This window comes from Oncorhynchus mykiss, chromosome 12 (genome assembly GCF_013265735.2).
Source record: "Oncorhynchus mykiss isolate Arlee chromosome 12, USDA_OmykA_1.1, whole genome shotgun sequence".
Classification (NCBI taxonomy): domain Eukaryota; kingdom Metazoa; phylum Chordata; class Actinopteri; order Salmoniformes; family Salmonidae; genus Oncorhynchus; species Oncorhynchus mykiss.
This window is the reverse complement of record NC_048576.1, coordinates 66,503,813-66,527,224: the sequence shown is the minus strand read 5'-3', so window position 1 is coordinate 66,527,224 and position 23,412 is coordinate 66,503,813. Positions and strand designations below refer to the sequence as shown.

The following is a 23,412-nucleotide window of genomic DNA, read 5'->3' as shown; positions in this document are numbered from 1 at the left end:
ACACATACACACACTCGGGTATAATCAATGACACTCAGGAGAAAGCAGGTACACACACACACGCACACACAAACGTTTGTCTATCTTTGTGGGGACCAAATAATTGATTCCGATTAAAAATCCTGTTTCCTAACCCTACACTTAACACCTAACCCTAATAGTAACCCTAACCCTAAACCTACACTTAACACCTAACCCTAACCCTAACCCTACACTTAACACCTAACCCTAATAGTAACCCTAACCCTAAACCTACACTTAACACCTAACCCTAATAGTAACCCTAACCCTACACTTAACACCTAACCCTAATAGTAACCCTAACCCTAACCCTACACTTAACACCTAACCCTAACCCTAAACCTAACCCCTAAGCCTAAAATGGCTTTTTTCCTTGTGGGGTTCCCACAAATGTCCCCAATTTTCCTTTTTTTAATATCGTTGTGCGGTCCCAAAACCACACACACACACACACGTGTTGGACATAATGAATGATGTGACACAATTTCCTCCTTGTGGTGATAATAAGATCTGCATCATCAAGTCCTTTGCTTAATAGTTTTTTTCTAAATGAAAGTTGTTAGTCGGGGTCGATTTTGGCCTCCTGCGTCCAGAGATCTATTTCTAAATGTTGACCGTATAGTTGTACAATATTTAAATCTCCACATATTTCTAAGACCATATCTGTATCTAGTGAAGTCTCACATCAACAATAACAATTTAACAATGTAAAAAGTAGTCAGGGTTCATGGATTTCATGTTCTTTAAAGCCATACACACAATAATTGAAAATGTACACTGAAATCAAATGATTGTTAGATTTACACACACAGTACAAATGTTTTTTGTTTTTTACAGTTTGTCATACATTAGATCTCAAGTTTAGCACATCACAACAAGTCATTGCTACAGACTATTCTTTGACAGCACACTGAACGTTATAGAAGAGAAATAGTATTAATATATACTTAAAAAATTAAATAATAGATTATAGATCAAGACAATCACTATTTTTAAACTGAAGTAAATAATGTCATAATATAATGCCATTATTTTAAAATATATATAACATAGTCAAGTCAGAAAACTCATACAAGTACCTGGAGACAATACAACTAGAAATAATACACCCAAACTATTTACGTTGAAATTCTAATTAATATTCAAACAAAGCCTTTGCTCTTATCTACTAAGTGAACATTTTGATGAAAAAGTTGTTTTTTTAAGCCCTTATAATTCAACTCACAAAGCTAACCTTTCATGCCTTTCCTGGCATCAATATCTCTGCATCAGCATTCGAATTACAAGGCCTTCACTCATAGTTTGTGTATATGTTGTCATCCTCTTCATAGTCATTCTCCCTTCCAGATTTACATGAAGTGAGCTGCTCCAGGTCTAAAGACTCACTGTCTTCATCGTAGATGTCTTCAGCAAAATCTCTCTCTGTGAAGATATCTGCATTTTCATAGTCGGCCTCATCTTCCTCACTTGCCTCTGGCCCTTCACCTTGGTTGTTTCCAAACTTGTTCATGGCTCCTGGAGCATTCCTGAGGATGAATTCAAACATTTGAGTTACATGCCTAGGGCCAGATTCACCAAACATTACCTACGAAAAAACTCAGGCTAGGGTCTATTATTCTCCACTTCCTGTCTGACTGATGTGCCAAATACTTCTGCCTGTTACTCAGGCCCAGAAGCCGGGATATGCAGATAATTGGTACCATTGGATAGAAATGTTAAAATAATGTATACGACTATAACACAATTGAGACGGTAGGAGAAAATCCAAAGAAAAACCAACCAGACTTTTTTTGAGAGAGAGCCCATGCTCTTACAATGGAAAGCTATGGGTCATATGCAATTCCAGAGACCAGATTGCAATTTCTATGGCTTACACTAGATGCAAACGGTCTTTGTTCAAGTTTTCAGGCTTGTTTCTTCCCAAACGAGGAAGAATTGTGAGTTTTGGTACTGGGAGTCAGAGTTGGAAATCAGTGTGTGCACGCGCAACGAAGAGGACATGCACCTGATAATTCTACTTTCCTATTGAACATACTTCTTTCCGTATGAAATATCATAGTTTAGTTACATTTTAGGGTACCTGAGTATTGGATAGAAACGTATTTTGACTTGATTTAACCTCTCTGAACACGGAACCCGGTAGCGGGCTGAAATTCCACAACATACGGTGATCGCTACATAAATAGTCATATTAAACATTCATGAAAATACAAGTGTCTCACATGTATCAAAAGCCTAGAATATTGCTAATCCAACTGTGTTGTCAGATTTAAAAAAGGATTTACTGTGAAAGAATACGATGCGATTATCTGAGGATAGAGCCCCCCCAAAAAACAATTTCAACCAGCACAGGCGTAACAAAATCACATACTGCATTAAAATAAATAGTTTACCTTTGACGATCTTCGTCTGTTTGCAATCCCAATGCTCATTGTTACACAATGAATTATCTTATGTTTGATAAAATCCGTTTTTATAGCCTAACACGAAACATTTTGTGAACCGCTTGTGTCGTGAATTCCGTCTCATTCCATTTTCGACGACACATTCCAGGTAAATAACCCACACAAAACGTGACTTTTCCAGTCATGTTTGGTTTCATTGCAATCAACTGGTTTGTTTGTAACACAACCAAACCTGATGGGCCATTTCGCGGGACGTATTGACTGAAAGAAACCGTTTTGAAGACAACAAGTAATGACATCACTGTGCACCAATGATATGACCACTGTTTCGTTGAATGACTGTATTTTAAGCCAATGACCACTGATCGTCTTGAAATCTAGCTGGGTAGATAGCCAATGAGCTGAGGTAAACGGCAATATGCAGTGGTTGTGTTGGAAGACCAACCCATGTCGTAAACTTCGGAGTAAAGAGAGTCATTCGCTATTGAAGATTTATTCCGGAAGGAGCTACGCATTTTACACACAGTGTTGTTTTGGTAAATGCGCAGATTCAGCTGTTTATATATCAATCAGTATGGCAAATAAGTCAGGGAAAGCTAAATCTAAGTCTAGATATACAGATGTACACACCATTTTAGAAGAAATAGATCGGAAATGTGAGACAGAGATTGTTGTAGGACGATTCATTTAGCGATTCCCAAGTGGAGGAATATTTCTTGAACGGAGAGGACACCATTGTAGCCACTGTGCATAATCTGTAATGGTGCCTGCAGAAGAGGAACAATGTCACTGCTTTGGACTGGTAAGTTATTCTCATGCTAATGCCCTTGTTTGAAATTAATAATATAAAATATTATTTGTGATTTTTTCAAATTTTAGAAGCAATATATAAAAATGTAATGTAATGAAATGATGTAATGAAAAGTGATGAAATGTGCCCCACCCCAACCCACATGAAATAGCCTATTTGAGGCTGTTGAGGGGAGGGCAGGCCCACAACAATGACCAAAGTGAAATGGAGACAGTAGATACAGCTGGTCTGTTGTAATATAATAAAGACAGTAGATCTAGCTGGTCTGTCATAATATAATAGAGACAGTAGATCTAGCTGAAATGTCATAATATAAAAGAGACAGTAGATCTAGCAGGTCTATAATAATATATTCAACCTTATGTTCCCTGTACTCTATATATATATATATATATATCTGTATATTATACCTCAGCAGGACAATATTGTGTAGAGCTTTGGCAAAGTGGGTGATGTTATATCCTTCCTGTTTGGCTCTGTCCGGGGTCTCATCGAATGGGACCACAGTGTCTCCTGACCCCTCATGTCTCAGCCTCCAGTTTTTATGCTGCAGTAGTTTATGTGTCGGGGGGCTAAGGTCAGTTTGTTATATCTGGAGTACTTCTTCTGTCTTATCCGGTGTCCTGTGGGAATTTAAGTGTGCTTTCTCTAATTCTCTCTTTCTTTCTCTCGGAGGACCTGAGCCCTAGGACCATGTGTTAGGATTACCTGGCATGATGACTCCTTGCTGGCCTTGCTGCTGTTCCAGTTTCAACTGTTCTGCCTGTGGCTATGGAACCCTAAACTGTTCATATTTACTCTTGAGGTGCTGTCCTGTTGCATTCTCTACAACTACTGTGATTATTATTATTTGACCCTGCTGGTCATCTATGAACATTTGAAAATCTTGGCCATGTTCTGTTATACTCTCCACCCGGCACAGCCAGAAGAGGACTCGCCATCCCTCATAGCCTGGTTCCTCTCTAGGTTTCTTCCTAGGTTTTGGCATTTCTAGGGAGTTTTTCCTAGCCACCGTGCTTCTACACCTGCATTGCTTGCTGTTTGGGGTTTTAGGCTGGGTTTCTGTACAGCACTTTGAGATATTAGCTGATGTACGAAGGGCTATATAAATCAATTTGATTTGATAGAGGACTGAGGGTCTTCCAAATATTGAAAGTATGTAAATAGTTACCCATGTTATTTTGTAAATGTATATATTTTTTTCTTCATATTTTTTTTCCCATATTTTTTTCTCCATTTCTTGGGGGCGTGTGTTAGAATACCATTTTGGCATTTTGTATATAGTTATTTGTTTCAAAATGTATACCTTCACCAATTTGGCCACTTGGGTACATTTGGACTACTTGTGTGGGACACCTGGGTGACTTCATGATAAATGTCATGTAGCACACTCATTTTGGAAATTATCATTCTGAAACTTTGCACAAGTACTGTACAATTTCACTGAAATTGTCCCCATCATCCTATCTGAATGTTTGTTTTATCTTGTTCATTTTAAAGATGATGATACAACAATAAAAATAAAAAACATATATTTTTTTTCATTGTATTATCTAAACCAGATCTATTGTGTTATATTCTCCTACATTCAATTCACATTTACACAAACTGTGTAAAAAAAAAATGAGTGTTTTCTTTCAAATGGTACCAAGAATATGCATATCCTTGCTTCTGGGCCAGAGCTTCAGGCAGTTAGATTTGGGTATGTCTTCAGGCGGAAATTGAATAAAGTAGGGGGGTAGCGCTAAGAGCTACCTCTTGAAGCTAGGGGGCACTATTTTTATGTTTGGAAAAATAACGTTCCCAAAGTAAACGGCCTATTTCTCAGGACCAGATGCTAGAATATGCATATAATTGACAGATTAGGATAGAAAACATTCTAAAGTTTCCAAAACTGTCAAAATATTGTCTGTGAGTATAACAGAACTAATATTGCAGGCGAAACCCTGAGAAAAATCGAACCAGGAAGTGACTTCTATTTTGAAAACTCCATGTTCCATAGCCTCCCATTGCTCCATTTAACGGGATATCAAAGAGATTCCTTTTCCTATCTCTTCCTCAAGGTGTCAACAGTACTCAGACATAGTTTCAGGCTTTTATTTTGAAAAAATGAGCCAGAACAATAATATCGCGTTAAGTGGTCACATGAGTTTTGCCCCCGCAACAGAGTTTGGATAGGTATAGCTTTTCCCTCTCCCACTGTGAAAGACATTTGCGGTTGATATATTATCGATTATATATTTTAAAAACAACCTGAGGATTGATTATAAAAAACATTTGACATGTTTCTGTGGACATTACGGATATTATTTGGAATTTGTCTGCGTTGTCGTGACCACTCTTTCCTGTGGATTTCTGAACATAATGTGCCAAACAAACGGAGGTATTTTGGATATAAAAATTATCTTTATGGAACAAAAGGAACATTTGTTGTGTAACTGAGAGTCTCGTGAGTGAACACATCCGAAGATCATCAAAGGTAAACGATTAATTTGATTGCTTTTCTGATTTTCGTGACCAAGCTACCTGATGCTAAGTGTACTTAATGTTTGTCATGTGATCGATAAACTTACACAAACGCTTGGATTGCTTTCGCTGTAAAGCATAATATTTGACTGAGGAGCTATGTTATTCAGCGGTTGCCGATGACAATTATCCCGCTTAAGGGATGGGTAGCATCAAGAAGTGCAAATTAATTACTTAAAAATCATACAATGTGATTTTCTGGATTTTGTTTTAGATTCCATCTCTCATAGTTGAAGTGACTATGATTAATATTACAGACCTCTATATGCTTTGTAAGTAGGAAAACCTGCAAAATCGGCAGTGTATCAAATACTTGTTCTCCCCACTGTACATTCCTGCATGGCATCCTTCTTTCATGTCTTCATCTTTGCTCTTGTTGACAAAGGTTTCTGCGTTGACATAGTCCTCTTCATAATTTTCCTCCCTCGCTGACACACATCACGACAAGAGAGACAACACAACACTACATAAAGAGAGACCTAAGACAACAACATAGCATGGCAGCAACACATGTCAACACAGCATGGTAGCAACACAACATGACAACAACATGGGAGCAACACAACATGGCAGCAGAACAATATGGTAGCAGCACAAAATAGGGTACAAACAGGATTGGGCACGGACAACAGCACAAAGGGCAAGAAGGTAGAGACAACGCATAACTTACTCATTATTTTTACTGGTAAGCAACTCCTTTTTCATATACATTTCTGCATCGCATCCTTTTTTCAGGTCTTCATTTTTTCTCTTGTTGACAAAGGTTTCTACGTTGACATAGTCCTCTTCATCATTTCCCTCCATCGCTGCAACCACAGTGTTGGGATTGATCAGTTTAATTCATATAAATAACGTCAGTGAATATACGCAGGAATAGATATCATAAACAGTACAAAACCATAACAAAATTAGGGTTGAACAATTCCAGTAATCAAAATGTCCAGGTTTTCATGATATCCTGGTTGGAGGATTCCATATTTCCTGATGAATCCTTCCTGATTTTCAGGAATCTTCCAACTGAGTGTTCTTGAAAACCTGGGTATTTTGCAGCCCGAACCTGAATCCTGTTTAGAGCAGCTAGATCTTACTTTCTCTCAGGTTTATCATAATCGACTGCTCTCTGCTGCTTATCTTCCTCCAGACTAGACAAGGAATGAGCAGCAGGAGGAGGAGCAGTAGCCCACCTATTGCACCAGAGGCAATAATGGGGACTATGGATGCTATGGAGAGAAACACCATATTCAACATCTTTCAGACGACCACATTTTATAATTCGTATAGCTATCAAATTCTTCTGCAATGTAAAACATTTTTGTCTACTCACAATCCTTACATATGGCCTTCATGGTAATGCACTTGAAAACATAAAAATAAAATGTATTTTACCTCGAATGCTGACTGTCAGCAACTCTGTCTTGGTAGAATGGAATGACAGGGTGGAGACATTAACTTCATAAACACAACTGTAGTTCCCCTGGTCTGTATAGTCTGCAACAGGAAAGTGAAAGGAGGCAGAGTGGTTGACTGCTGGCTTAGTTTCAGTCCTGTTGGACCCAGAGAATTCCAGGCAGAAGAGGCCTCCAGGATACTGTGGCTGAATGGAGCAGATGATGGAGAAGCTGTGGCCCCTGGTCACCTCTGGCCCCTGAAGTCCCCAGAACATCCCTCCATTTGGAGCATTGAGAGAGATGTTGGGCTGTAACAAGACAACTAGCAAAATACAAGAGCAGGTTGTTAACGTGTGCACTTAACTGCAGCATAACAGTAAACTTTCTTGACAAGAGAACACTATGTTAGAATACATTATGAAGAGATATCCAAACTCTTGCATTAAAGAACGTATAATCTCGGAACCCAGTGTTCCTCTTGCTGATGGTGTTCACCCATTAATGTTTAGTTGCTCACCTATAACAGATAATTCAACAGAGTCACTTTGAGGGGAGCTGAAGTCTCGACTGGATACCCTCGTCTCATACTGAAATTGGTATGACCGCTTATTTTATTTTTTATTTAACCTTTATTTAACCCGGTAAGCTAGTTGAGAACAAGTTCTCATTTGCAACTGCGACCTGGCCAAGATAAAGCATAGCAGTTCGACACATACAACAACACAGAGTTACACATGGAATAAACAAAACATACAGTCAATAATACAGTAGAAAAAAAAATAAAACAAAGTCTATATACAGTGAGTGCAAATAAGGTCAAATAAGGGAGTTAAGGCAATAAATAGGCCATGGTGGCGAAGTAATTACAATATGGCAATTAAACACTGCAATGGTAGATGTGCAAGTAGAGATGCCGTGGTGCAAAAGGAGCTAAATAAAAATAAAGAAATACAGTATGGGAATGAGGTAGATAGATGGGCTGTATACAGATGGGCTATCAACAGGTGCAGTGATCTGTGAGCTGCTCTGACAGCTTAAAGCTTGTGAGGGAGATGGGAATCTCCAGCTTCAGTGATTTTTGCAGTTCGTTCCAGTCAGTGGCAGCAGAGAAATGGAAGGAAAGGTGACCAAAGGAGGAATTGGCTTTGGGGATGACCAGTGAGATATACCTGCTGGAGTGTGTGCTACGAGTTGGTGCTGCTATGGTGACCAGCGAGCTGAGATAGGGTGGGGCTTTACCTATCAGAGACTTGTAGATAACCTGTAGCCAGTGGGTTTGGCGACGAGTATGAAGCGAGGGCCAGCCAACGAGAGCGTACAGGTCGCAGTGGTGGGTAGAATATGGGTGACAAAACGGATGGCACTGTGATAGACTACATCCAGTTTGCTGAGTAGAGTGTTGGAGGCTACTTTATAGATGACATCGCCGAAGTCAAGGATCGGTAGGATGGTCAGTTTTACAAGGGTATGTTAGGCAGCATGAGTGAAGGAAGGTTTGTTGTGAAATAGGAAGCCGATTCTATATTTAATTTTGGATTGGAGATTCTTAATGTGACTCTGGAAGGAGAGTTTACAGTCTAGCCAGACACCTAGGTATTTGTAGTTATCCACGTAGTCAGAGCCGTCCAGAGTAGTGATGCTGGATGGGCGGGCAGGTGCGGGCAATGATCGGTTGAATAGCATGCATTTAGTTTTATTTGCGTTTAAGAGCAGTTGGAGGCCACGGAAGGAGTTGTATGGCATTGAAGCTCGTCTGGAGGTTAGTTAACACAGTGTCCAAAGAAGGGCCAGAAGTATACAGAATGGTGTCGTCTGCGTAGAGGTGGATTAGAGAATCACCAGCAACAAGAGCGACATCATTGATGTATACAGAGAAGAGAGTCGGGCCAAGAATTGAACGCTGTGGCACCCCCATAGAGACTGCCAGAGGTCCGGACAACAGGCCCTCCGATTTGACACACTGAACTCTATCAGAGAAGTAGTTGGTGAACCAGGCGAGGCAATCATTTGAGAAACCAAGGCTGTTGAGTCTGCCAATAAGAATGTGGTGATTGACAGAGTCGAAAGCCTTGGCCAGGTCGATGAATACAGCTGCACAGTAATGTCTCTTATCGATGGCGGTTATGATATCGTTAAGGACCTTGAGCATGGCTGAGGTGCACCCATGACCAGCTCGGAAACCTGATTGCATAGCGGAGAAGGTACAATGTGATTCAAAATGGTCAGTAATCTGTTTGTTAACTTGGCTTTCGAAGACCTTAGAGATGCAGGGTGGGATAGATATAGGTCTGTAGCAGTTTGGGTCTAGAGTGTCTCCCCCTTTAAAGAGGGGAATGACCGTGGCAGCTTTCCAATATTTGGAAATTTCAGACGATACGAAAGGTTGAACAGGCTAGTAATAGGGGTTGCAACAATTTTGGCAGATAATTTAAGAAAGAGAGGGTCCAGATTGTCTAGCCCGGCTGATTTGTAGGGGTCCAGATTTTGCAGCTCTTTCAGAACATCAGCTATATGGATATAGGTGAAGGAGAAATGGTGGGTGCTTGGGCGGATTGCTGTGGAGGGTGCCGGGCAGTTGACCGGGGTAGGGGTAGCCAGGTGGAAAGTATGGCCAGCCATAGAGAAATGGCTAAAGACCTCTTTAGGAATGTTGAAGATGACAGAGTTGCTACTTGTGGTTTTGTCCATTCTGTACGAGCCTAAAGTCTTCTTTAATTTGAATGCTCCACCCAAGTGTTGTGTTGTGACGGAGCAGATGATGTCAACTCCGTCACCGCAGGCAACCTCTGTGGCAGATCTCAGATTTATTTGGGGCTTTTAGATGGTCACTTGCTGTTCCCAGTCCACCTGGTCATGCTGCTGCTCCAGTTTCAACTGTTCTGCTTGCGGCTCTGGAACCCTGACCTGTTCAGCAGACGTGCTACCTTGTCCCGGACCTGCTGTTTTCGATTCTCTCTCTCTACCGCACCTGCTGTCTCTAACTCTGAATGATCGGCTATAAAAAGCCAACTGACATTTACTCCTGAGGTGCTGACCTGTTGCACCTTCTACAACCACAGTGATTATTATTATTATTTGACCCTGCTGGTCATCTATGAACATTGCGTATAACTGACTCAACACATTTAAATTCACTAGCAATGGTATTCAAAATTAATTTTGTTGTGTTTCTACCCAATTGTTCATTTCTTTTTTTATATTAATGTTTTTTCTTTTGCGAGGATCTCAAATTGTTTGTGCATCACTCGTCACAAGATGTCAATAGCACGATAAAACCACCTCCTACCTGAGAGGCAGACAACACCAGCATCTTCACCATGATTGCAGTTATGTGTTGTAGTGTGTGAGCACTGTCTGAGTGTGCTTTCACTATCAGAGCATTCAATATTATCCATCCAGATCTGCCCAGTACCCTGACCAAAGCGGACAGACCCTGGGGAACTCATAGCACTCCCACACCCCAGCTGTTTACAGACCACCTTAGCATCATTCATATCCCAGTTGTCATCACACACTGTTCCCCACTGGCTGTTGTGATAGATCTCCACTCTCCCAGAGCAGCGACCATTCCCATTGACCAGCCTGACCTGGGCACCTTGCAGGTTTGGGGGAGGGAGACACAAATGAAGGCCATGGACATTCAGGTCATGGAACTGGACAGTTTTTTTTTATCTCATCACCCATTACATGATATCAACTAAAGAAATGGAAATGTGTCAGGCAGGAGAGAATGGCAGAACAAGGTGAATTCCTTACCTGAACAGACAACACTAGCATGGGTTAACTTAACCATAATTTGTGATGACCGAACAGCTATGTCTTTTTTAACGTAATCCATAGGTTATTTATTTTCAGGAGGTGTGAACTATTATGGGCTTGGCTTTCATATAGTTATTTTTGGCCACCCATGAGAGTAAATGTCATTCCTGTTTATCATTTTAAGTTTGTACATCACAAATGTTTTATATTTTTGCACATTACATATTCTAATATAAAATTCACAACATTATAATTTACATATCCCAACATTGAGAAAAAAATGTTGGGATGTGTATTATGTTATGTACCAGTGGCGGTTAGTGCCGTTTAAGATGAGGGAGGAGGACTTGATTTCATGAGCATGGCCATATTTCCAATACAGCATATTGGATGACTCATTCATAGTCCATTCACCCAGTTCAATGTAACAGCGATAGGTTAAGGCTACTACATGATACTCAAATTTTCCCTATACCCATCATGAGGTTGCTACAACCGAGCCTATGAAGGAAAGTTTACAATGTAGCTGCACACAGGTTGAGAGACAAATTTTAGGTGACAGACAGTGACACATGGACAGACAGGTTTTTTAGCCTGGTCACATACAACTGATGTGTTGTGCATTGAAGTCCACAAGCGAAGGGAAGAGGAGAGATGCGAGAAGGACCCGGTGGCAATATATTAGTAATACCAAAAGCTTACCTTGACTTGGAAGAATTCCAGTGTTATTTTGGAAAGTCAGAGCCAGCTAGCTAACATAGCATCCCTCTGTTTGAGCAGGGTGTTTCAGTAGGCAATATCTGCTAGCTAAGTAAGTGAAACTGAAATTACGAAATCTCTCTCTCTATTTCTCCTTGATTCGGGACTAAATTAATTTGTTCAAAACTGTTCAACTATTGTCGTTCTCTCTGGTTGAGTCAACAACTCACCACATTTTATTCACTGCACTGCACTGCTAGCTGTAGCGTACGCTTTCAATACTAGATTAATTATTTGATCCTTTGATTGGGTGGACAACATGTCAGTTCATGCTGCAAAAGCTCTGATAGGACATCCTGCAGCCTCCAGAATTTGTCATAATTACTGTGTAAGTCTATGGAAGGGGGTGAGAACCATGAGCGTCCTAGGTTTTGTATTGAAGCCAATGTGCCCAGAGGAGGACGGAAGCTAGCTAGTTGTCCTCAAGCTACACCATTGTGCTACCCTATAGAGTGCTGTTGAGGCTACTGTAGGAATTTGAAAAATAGTGTGTTTTAAGCAATTATTTGTTTTAAGCAATTATTTGGTGACTATATTTAGTATAGTTTTATCTAAAAAGGATAACTCAATAACCCAGCATAAACCATCCAGCACCCAGTGGGTCAAGGAGGTGTGGCTTGATAATAATTGTTGTCATTCCGGTTAATACGTTCTGTTGTATTGTTATCACATATTAAGGTTGAACATTGATGGCCTTCATGGTAATGCACTTGAAAACATAAAAATAAAATGTATTTTACCTCGAATGCCGACTGTCAGCAACTCTGTCTTGGTAGAATGGAATGACAGGGTGGAGACATTAACTTCATAAACACAACTGTAGTTCCCCTGGTCTGTATACTCTGCAACAGGAAAGTGAAAGGAGGCAGAGTGGTTGACTGCTGGCTTAGTTTCAGTCCTGTTGGACCCAGAGAAGTCCAGATAGAAGAGGCCTCCAGGATACTGTGGCTGAATGGAGCATGTGATGGAGAAACTGTGGCCGCTGGTCACCTCTGGCCCCTGAAGTCCCCAGAACATCCCTCCATTTGGAGCATTGAGAGAGATGTTGGGCTGTAACAAGACAACTAGCAAAAGACAAGAGCATGTTGTTAACGTGTGCACTTAACTGCAGCATAACAGTAAACTTTCTCGACAAGAGAACACTATGTTAGAATACATTATGAAGAGATATCCAAACTCTTGCATTGAAGAACATATAATCTCGGAACCCAGTGTTCACCCATTAATGTTTAGCTGCTCACCTATAACAGATAATTCAAAAGAGTCACTTTGAGGGGAGCTGAAGTCTCGACTGAATACCCTTGTCTCATACTGACATCGGTATGACCCCTCATGGCTAAAGACCTCTTTAGGAATGTTGAAGATAACAGAGTTGCTACTTGTGGTTTTGTCCATTCTGAACGAGCCTAAAGTCTTCTGAAATTTGAATGCTCCACCCAAGTGTTGTGTTGTGACAGAGCAGATGATGTCAACTCCGTCACCGCAGGCAACCTCTGTGGCAGATCTCAGATTTATTTGGGGCTTTTAGATGGTCACTTGCTGTTCCCAGTCCACCTGGTCATGCTGCTGCTCCAGTTTCAACTGTTCTGCTTGCGGCTCTGGAACCCTGACCTGTTCAGCAGACGTGCTACCTTGTCCCGGACCTGCTGTTTTCGATTCTCTCTCTCTACCGCACCTGCTGTCTCTAACTCTGAATGATCGGCTATGAAAAGCCAACTGACATTTACTCCTGAGGTGCTGACCTGTTGCACCCTCTACAACCACGGTGATTATTATTAATTTTTGACCCTGCTGGTCATCTATGAACATTGCATATAACTGACTCAACACATTTAAATTCACTAGCAATGGTATTCAAAATTAATTTTGTTGTGATTCTACCCCATTGTTAATTTCTTTTTTTATGTTAATGTTTTTTCTTTTGCGAGGATCTCAAATTGTTTGTGCATCACTCATGTCACAAGATGTCAATAGCACGATAAAACCACCTCCTACCTGAGAGGCAGACAACACCAGCATCTTCATCATGTTTGCAGTTATGTTTTGTAGTGTGTGAGCACTGTCTGAGTGTGCTTTCACTACCAGAGCATTCAATATCATCCATCCAGATCTGCCCAGTGCCCTGACCAAAGCGGGCAGACCCTGGGGAACTCATAGCACTCCCACAGTCCAGCTGTTTACAGACCACCTTAGCATCATTCATATCCCAGTTGTCATCACACACTGTTCCCCACTGGCTGTTGTGATAGATCTCCACTCTCCCAGAGCAGCGACCATTCCCATTGACCAGCCTGACCTGGGAACCTTGCAGGTTTGGGGGAGGGGAGGGGGGACAAAAAATGAAGGCCATTGTCATTCAAGTCATGGAACTGGACAGTTTTTTTTATCTCATCACCCATTACGTGATATCAACTAAAGCAATGGAAATGTGTCAGGCAGGAGAAAATGGCAGAACAAGGTGAATTCCTTACCTGAACAGACAACTCCAGCATCTTCACCATGATTGCAGTCATGTGTTGTAGTGTGTGAGCACTGTCTGAGTGTGCTTTCACTACCGGAGCATTCAATATTATCCATCCAGATCTGCCCACTGCCCTGACCAAAGTAGGCAGACCCTAGGGAACTCACAGCACTCCCACAGTCCAGCTGTTTACAGACCACCTTAGCATCATTCATATCCCAGTTGTCATCACACACTGTTCCCCACTGGCTGTTGTGATAGATCTCCACTCTCCCAGAGCAGCGACCATTCCCATTGACCAGCCTGACCTGGGCACCTTGCAGGTTTGGGGGGGGGGGGGGGGGGGACAAAAGGGAAGGCCATTGTCATTCAAGTCATGGAACTGGACTCTAGGAGGTTAAAAGCCATGGACAGTTATACATCCAAATTCATGGCTGTGATGAACGAAAAAACTAATTGTAAAAAATAACTCAGAGAATTCATCTGCACTCTATAAAATGATGGGCAAATTGTTTTCGTAACCCAGAGCTGGTTAAATAGTGGACAGAGCACACAATGGGTTATTTGGACCCACACAGTTGTGCTGCATGGATAACCCAACATGTCGGGTTGTTGGGATACACCAAACATGGGTTAATTAAACCATCAGATGTTGTTTTTTAACCATCATTTGTGTTGACCGAACAGCTAGGTCTTTTTTAACGTAATCCATAGGTTATTTATTTTCAGGAGGTGTGACCTATTATGGGCGTGACTTTCATATAGTTATTTTTGGCCACCCATGAGAGTAAATGTCATTCCTGTTTATCATTTTAAGTTTGTACATCACTCATTTTCTATATTTTTGCACATGACATATTCTAATATAAAATTCACAACATTATAATTTACATATCCCAACATTGAGAAAAATGTTGGGATGTGTATTATGTTATGTACCAGTGGCGGTTAGTGCCGTTTAAGATGAGGGAGGAGGACTTGATTTCATGAGCATGGCCATATTTCCAATACAGCATATTGGATGACTCATTCATAGTCCATTCACCCAGTTCAATGTAACAGTGATAGGTTAAGGCTACTACATGATACTCAAATTTTCCCTATACCCATCATGAGGTTGCTACAACCGAGCCTATGAAGGAAAGTTTACAATGTAGCTGCACACAGGTTGAGAGACAAATTTGAGGTTACAGACAGTGACACATGGACAGACAGGTTTTTTAGCCTGGTCACATACAGCTGATGTGTTGTGCATTGAAGTCCACAAGCGAAGGGAAGAGGAGAGACGCGAGAAGGACCCGGTGGCAATAAATTAGTAATACCAAAAGCTTACCTTGACTTGGAAGAATTAGAGTGTTTTTTTGGAAAGTTGGCTATTACTGATTAATTATTTGATCCTTTGATTGGGTGGACAACATGTCAGTTCATGCTGCAAAAGCTCTGATAGGCTGCAGGATGTCCTCCATCCCTCTGTTTGAGCAGGGTGATTCAGTAGGCAATATCTGCTAGCTAAGTAAGTGAAACTGAAATGACGAAATCTCTCTCTCTATTTCTCCTTGATTCGGGACTAAATTAATTTGTTCAAAACTGTTCAACTATTGTCGTTCTCTCTGGTTGAGTCAACAACTCACCACATTTTATTCACTGCACTGCACTGCTAGCTGTAGCGTACGCTTTCAATACTAGATTAATTATTTGATCCTTTGATTGGGTGGACAACATGTCAGTTCATGCTGCAAAAGCTCTGATAGGACATCCTGCAGCCTCCAGAATTTGTCATAATTACTGTGTAAGTCTATGGAAGGGGGTGAGAACCATGAGCGTTCTAGGTTTTGTATTGAAGTCAATGTGCCCAGAGGAGGACGGAAGCTAGTTGTCCTCAAGCTACACCATTGTGCTACCCTACAGAGTGCTGTTGAGGCTACTGTAAGCCTTTGCAAAATAGTGTGTTTTAAGCAATTATTTGGTGACTATATTTAGTATAGTTTTATCTAAATAGGATAACTATGTAAATGTTTAAAAAAAAATTTTTTTTAATGAATTTCACTGAGGAGGATGGTCCTCCCCTTCCAACTCTGAGGAGCCTCCACTGAAATGTACATATCCCAACATTGGGATGTGCATAGGCTTTTAACGAACTCATAGACTTTTCTAAGCTTCATTAAAGTTAGAAACGTATCAATGTTCAGCCTTAATATGTGATATCAACAGAACATATTAACCGGAATGACAACAATTATTATCAAGCCACACCTCCTTGACCCACTGGGTGCTGGATTGTTTATGCTGGGTTATTGAGATATACTCAATAACCCAGCATAAACAACCCAGCATCAATAACTAGCCTGCAACCCAGCATCAATAACTAGCCTGCAACCCAGCATCAATAACTAGCCTGCAACCCAGCAGTTGGGTCATCCAAACAACCCAGCATCAATAACTAGCCTGCAACCCAGCAGTTGGGTCATCCAAACAACCCAGCATCAATAACTAGCCTGCAACCCAGCAGTTGGGTCATCCAAACAACCCAGCATCAATAACTAGCCTGCAACCCAGCAGTTGGGTCATCCAAACAACCCAGCATCAATAACTAGCATGCAACCCAGCAGTTGGGTCATCCAAACAACCCAGCATTTTCTTTTGTGATATGTGCAGCATACTATGAATGCGGTATAGTATGAACTACTACCGATTCTAATGTTAAAGTTAAGACATCTTAATATCAATATTTGGATGTCAAAAAGATGTCTTTGCTAAAGATATTGTTTTCTTTCACGCAATGGTTTCAGGAATTAACATGACTAAAACCAAAGGAGATTCACTTACCTGCAGGTAGAGGTCCATTCCATAGATAGACTAATAAAGAAAAACAAATTGAAATTGAAATTAGTGGTAGTCAATGTCTCAAAATATTCACACAGCTGAGACAAAAACTTTTCAGTAAGACAAAATGGAAGATGAGCCAGCAGGCAATATTCTGTGGTTCACCACAAACTGTCACGAGAAGCATGCTGTGTGATTGGTCAGTTCAGTATGAGAAAGGCAATGTCTATTTTAGTGAGGATAGTGAGAATGTTTAGTTAGCACAAACTAAATTCAATCAAACATGAATGATGTACTAATCAGAGTTCTGCCCAAAGAATGTAAGAGTGGCGCTGCACCACATGTGGGCATTATTTGACTCTATTTGTTATCACTTAAGGCCAGGCAACACACCCTAACAGGGTACTGTTTGCTCTAGACTACAGGAAATGGCAGTTACGGCAGTTAAAAAATGACAAAATATCCATCTGCTTCCAGGACCTTTTTTCTCTCGTTTGCCTTAAACTATTACTGTATTCCTAATTGTCCACTACAACTACGTAAAGGCCCAGTGCAGTCGAAAACTGGATTTTCTGTTGTTTTATATACACTCAGGGGCCAGTTTATTAGGTACGTTCATCTAGTACCGGGTAGGACACCACTTTGCCTCCAGAACACCTTGAATTATTCGGGGAGTAGATGATACAAGGTGCAGCATTCCAACCTGGTCTCAGAGCATTTCGTATTATATTATGGAAAGTTGCTAATTAGCTAAAATTGTCCGTGATGAGATTCGAACTCGCAAACTTTGGTTTGCTAGACATGTGTTGTTCCATGATGAGATTTTAACTAGATGTTTGCGTTAGATGCCTACCCATCCACCTCAACCAACCACCCTACTTTTGTTTTTGCCTTAAGTAACCATCTATCTTCTGTAACCATACCAAATGTAACATGTCATACTAATTTGAGTGTCCCAGACCAGGCTGGGCTTCAAACGTTGCTCAATTGGCATACAACGAACTAACGTGCCAGGAATACATTCCCCACCCCATTACACCACCACCACCAGTCTGTACCGTTGACACCAGGCAGGATGGGGCCATGGACTCATGGTGCTTACGCCAAATCCTGACTCTGCCATCAGCATGATACAACGGGAACAGGGATTTGTCAGACCAGGCAATGTATTTCCACTCCTCAATTGTCCATTGTTGGTGATCCCGTGCCCACTATCAGCTAAAAACAAGAAGAGTTTTTAGCTGATAGGACTGGAACTTGGTATAGTCATCTGCTGCCCATCCATGACAAGGACAGTATAACGTCTAGAAATTCTAGAAATCCGAAGGTTGTGAGTTCGAATCTCATCACAGTCAACTTTAGCATTTTAGCTAATTTGCAACTTTTCAACCACTTACTACTTTTTAGCTAATTTGCAACTACTTAGCACATTAACTAACCCTTCCCCTAACCTTAACCCTTTAACCTAACTCCTAAACGTAATCTTAACCTTAACCCTAACCTCTATGCCTAGCCTAGCTAACATTAGTTGTTGATCGTGTTGTTGTTGATGTGCATAGGCGGGAGAGAGCCTACCTGTTCATAGTGTTTGATCAATGGGACTGTAAAAGTTTTCAAAAGTAAGAGGACTCCTGTGGTATTTATACTGAACAAAAATATAAAAGCAACATGCAACAATGTCAAAGATATTACTGAGTTACAGTTCAAAGAAGGAAATCAGTCAATTTAAATCAAATCCTTAGGCCCTAATCTATGGATTCCACGTAACTGGGGAGCCAAGCCCAGCCAACCAGAGTGATTATTAACCGCCCCCCCCGAGAGTATCACACAGGTGAAGAAGCTACCCAGACTACTTGCATTGCACCCCCTCTTTTACACTGCTGCTACTCTCTGTAATTATATATGCATAAGTCACTTTAATAACTCTACCCACATGTGTATATATTACCTCAATAACCTGGACTAACCGGTGCCCCCGCACATTGACTCTGTACCGGTACCCCCTGTATGTAGCTTCGCTATTGTTATTTTACTGCTGCACTTTATTTCTTATTTTTTTTAGGTATTCATCTTAAAACTGCATTGTTGGTAAAGAAAGGGCTTGTAAGTAAGTATTTCACTGGTCTACATCTGTTCTATTCGTCACATGTGTTTTTTATTTTATATAAATCTGAAAAAGTATCTAAAAACCTGTGTTTGCTTTGTCATTATGGGGTATTGTGGATAGATTGGTGATTTTTGATTTATTTAATCCATTTTAGAATAAGGCTACAATGTGACAACATTTGGAAAAAGTGAAGGGGTCTGAATACTTTCCGAATGCACTGTATGTGTGAATCGTTTTGATATAGAATGGACCATTATCATGTACCTGTCTTGGATCAGGGGCATGGGATAGAAAATAAATAGCGAATGACATAGCCTATAGAAATGTTGCGCAACATAAGCTCATGGGCTATCGTGTTTGATTTGATTTTCTAAAACATTTGCATTGACGTCAAGAGTGATTAGAGGGACAATAGAGTGCTGAGTACCCAGCAATGATCAAGTTTGGTAGGCTACTAATGACCAGCAGCATCAGAAGCCTATCGGCAGCAGCATCAGAAGCCTATCGGCAGCAGCATCAGAAGCCTAGTTACCGTGACTAAACGGTCGGTTTGGCTGTAATACAGTCACTGTAACAGCCCTGTCTCCACCCCTCCTGCCACATGACTGCACCTGTCCTCACCTGTAATGCATTACATTACATAGATGGAAGGGACTTCTTCACCCCCTGGCGACTCACCCACAGAGCTGTGCATGTCTGTGTGTGGTTAGACAAATCCTTAGATTTGACCAAATAGAATACCATTGTAGTTAGACAGCTGAAGTTGTACTCTACACGCAACTTACATATATTTGCTAGGTAAGAGTAGAAATATTGTCTCCATAAGCACACCAATATGATATTTACAGGATATGTTTTGTCTTTGTAACAAAAACACAATCGCCAATTTTTAGTTGATAAAAGGTATCCAGACTTAAGCTGGGCGATGTTTGTGTAATCTCCACGTGTAGCCTACACCAGTCGAGATACTAGTAGTTCTGGGATTTGTCCTCCGGGCAAAGGTCTAAGAGTGGACATAAGGAGAGACGAGCCAAGACTAGCCAGCGAGGCTATAGAGCATTGTGTTGTAGGCAAGCTGAGCTGACTCATGACTGGGCATTCAACTCGCAGTTGATACTGTTTCCACAGTTCCACTGTCTTTACATCTTGTTGAAACTACATTGCAAGCTACTTTCATAGCAAAATGTTGTATATATTTAGATTTTATCTTCATTTAACTAGGCAAGTCAGTTAAGAACACATTCTTACTTACAATGACGGCCTAGGAACAGTGGGTTAACTGCCTTGTTCAGGGGCAGAAAACGACTGATTTTTACCTCGTCAGCTCAGGGATTTGATCTAGCAACCTTTCGGTTACAGGTCCAACGCTCTAACCACTAGGCTACTTGCCGCCCTCGTTGTAGAACGAGTGTATTATGAAACACATTCCAAACCACTGGCTTCCTTTCTATTACTGATTTGACAGGGGAATTTCAGCTTGATTGGCTAGCCAGCTTCAGCTATCTCCAAGCTTTGCTAGCAAGCTGCTGCCTGCTTGGTTAAACACAAGGTCAGTGCAGGCTTTAGCCTACACATTTGGAACTGGAGCTCAAGCTGATCTTGAGATGGGCGAGAAGTCCTCGACTTCAAAACGTTCTTCTCTCCATAGCAAAGATAACTTAGCTTACCTCTGTACTCACTACTTCCAATGTTTCTTGTGATTGAATGGCAAAAACAAACCCAAGAAACACCCACGTCAAAACCACACCTCCAAGAAAACTGTTGTTTGGTTTCAATCATGAGGCCAGAAGTGTTTCATAATGACTAAGCTTCAAAACGAGGCCAAATCAGGAAGTAAGTCACTCTTAAAATACATCTACTGGTAATTGTTATCATTATTTTAAGTTGAATTATTATTGAAATCAGTTTTAAAACTCAATCTCAATGTAGTCAAATATGTAAATTCTATGAAAATATAAATTGCTTGCATCAATTATCTGGCAGAAGTCAGCATATCAATCCCTTTACTAAACATTGACCGATCATTTGACTATTGGCTAGTGATGTATGATAGTCTGGAGAGATTACTCCTAGTTCTTCCCCATTACTGACAGAGATCCAAATCTTTACTTGAGATTGAACTCAAACTCATTACATGGATGGCATAGCGTCTGCAGGTTTTAGATTCTTCCTTTCAATTAAGACCTATAGGTGAGGGGAGTTCCTTATAAATCAGTTACCTTCATTAATCAACCAAGCTCAAGGGAGGAGAGAACCTGCAGACACTCAACCCTCTGTGGAGGTTTGACAGTGCAAGTATAAAGCTTCAAGCAAATTTACCATTCCAATAAATGAATGATGAACATGATACACTTTTCTCAATTTGAAGTAGAATCCATCCCTGAGTACTTGTATCCAATATGTCACCCTTAAAAATATTAAGTTCAAGATATTACTGTTTTCTCTATTTTCTGACATATTCCAGTAGATTGGACTTTTTGGAAATTAAACTCACCCATTGTCAGACAGAAGATATTCCATATTTGGGTCTTCATGTCAGAAATAAAGACAGGTATTTTCTCTAGTCGACCTGAACAAGCGTTCTGGTGAAAAGTGTGTTGACCAGTCTCTGTCGCAAAATGTCTTGTGAATGTAGATGCTACTATATAAGTATGCATTTCCAGTTCACAGCTCAGTGTTACTTCCCCATTTGTGCTGTGGCTGTATTTACTGCAGAATAGACAGTTCTGTGGTCAATATAGCCCTTGTATGATTGGTGGAAAACCAAAAGAGACTCAAAAGAGAATGCATAGATTGATGGTCTTGACTTAGGAGACGTGGATCAGAGTCACGCCTTTTCCTTCCTAAAGAAGAAGTGGAGACATAAGTGGAATTCCAAATAATGCATTGGGGATCCAGTTCAGTTTAGTGCAAATCACTCAACAGTTGGACCACACTGGAGGTGATTAAAGACACAGAAAGTGACACCACACCAATGAATATAAAAACTAGTTTGGAATTCGACCCAATGGATCAAATATGCTGAACATTTTGATTGGATACCAAAAGCTAAATAGAATAAAGCAACCATTATTTCAAATGTCTAGTTTAAGTGTCGACCACAGCCACCTTAGTTGTTATACGTTTGCATCTTAATTATATATATTTTTTTCACTAGGCAAGTCAGTTAAGAACAAATTCTTATTTACAATGGTGGCCTACCGGGGAACAGGTTGCCTGCCTTGTTCAGGGGCAGAATGGGCGATTTTTATCTTGTCAGCTCGGGGTTTCGATCCAGCAACCTTTCAGTTGCTGGCCCAACACTCTAACCACTAAGCCACCTGCCGCCCCTTTACAAACATGTCACGAAGGACCAAATCCATGTGTTGATGCCAATGAGCTACTTTAGTGACAGGTTGCATACAGTCCACTGTTACTTTTCCTAATAGTTTTGATAAATGTCTTCATTCACATCATGGGCTGTATTGTCCTGAGCAGAGACATTAACATAATCTTCATCATCGTTTTCACTATTCATTTTCTCATGAGACCCCCTACAAACACCATTTCTTTGAGTGTTTCCGTCCTCGTTGTCATAGACGTCCTCTGATTTCCCATAGCTGTGCCCTTTTTCCTTCTCATTTTTCTTTGCACCCTCCAGACCTCTCTGGTAACAGACATTTTCAACATTAACATAGTCCTCTTCCTCTTCATTGTCCTCCCCTCTGTTGTCAAGACCTGTTGCATAACAGTTTGGTCATGAATTTTCGCAAAAGCAAACTCAAGGGAATAAAAAAAAACCTCACAAGCAAAATGATATAAACAAAAATCGTTGGCCCGAATTTGAGATGCTGCTTAACTTTTCAGGCTCAAGGCGTAAATCAAGTTAACAGTATAGTGATATCACTTACATTCTCTCTGGTCAGCCTCTGTAGATGGCTTTCTGTTCATCCTTGTCCTCCAGATGACTAGACAGATGACAAGAAGAAGCAGAAACAGCAGTCCTACCCCACCAGTCCCTCCAGAGACAATGATGGGGACCATGAAGACTTGTAGATGGCAAATTCATAGGATATAAAAACAAAAAATGGTGATATGAAGGACTATGAATCATCTTACAATACTATGATTTATCTCTCACGTAAAAGCTATTTTAAATGTGTTTTTTTTTAAGCATGTTTTACTTTACCTCTAATGGTGACAGCTAGTTCACTATTACCCGAGCTGAATGACCAGGTGGAGACATTGACTACATAGCTGCAGCTGTATTTCCCACAGTCTGTATACTCTGCAACAAGGAAGTGAAAGGAGGCAGAGTGGTTGACTGCTGGCTTAGTTCCAGTCCTGTTGGACCCGGAGAAGTCCAGATAGAA

At 40.7% G+C, this 23,412-nt stretch overlaps 1 protein-coding gene across 1 annotated transcript; it reads right to left on the bottom strand.

The window, feature by feature from the left end:
• Positions 1-370: 370 nt before the first annotated feature.
• On the bottom strand, positions 371-21,713 carry LOC110538943. The gene is made up of 9 exons (XM_036938109.1): positions 21,555-21,713; positions 16,957-16,986; positions 14,141-14,446; positions 13,665-13,973; positions 12,410-12,733; positions 7,150-7,473; positions 6,852-6,983; positions 6,434-6,569; positions 371-1,547 (listed from the first exon to the last, which is right to left on the bottom strand). The coding sequence occupies exons 1-9, from the start codon at positions 21,592-21,594 to the stop codon at positions 1,313-1,315; spliced, it is 1,836 nt and encodes a 611-aa protein (XP_036794004.1). The 5' UTR covers positions 21,595-21,713; the 3' UTR covers positions 371-1,312.
• Between the last annotated feature and the right edge of the window lie 1,699 nt (positions 21,714-23,412).

What these genes read in the sequence shown, in the direction of transcription:
- LOC110538943 (XM_036938109.1), bottom strand. Translation starts at nt 21,594, where the DNA reads ATGAAGACCCAAATATGGAATATCTTCTGTCTGACAATGG. An exon ending in TATCTTCTGTCTGACAATGG is followed by an intron (nt 16,987 to 21,554) that starts GTGAGTTTAATT and finishes TTTCTTTATTAG; the next exon opens with TCTATCTATGGAATGGACCT. An exon ending in TGCTGGAGTTGTCTGTTCAG is followed by an intron (nt 13,974 to 14,140) that starts GTAAGGAATTCA and finishes CAAACCTGCAAG; the next exon opens with GTTCCCAGGTCAGGCTGGTC.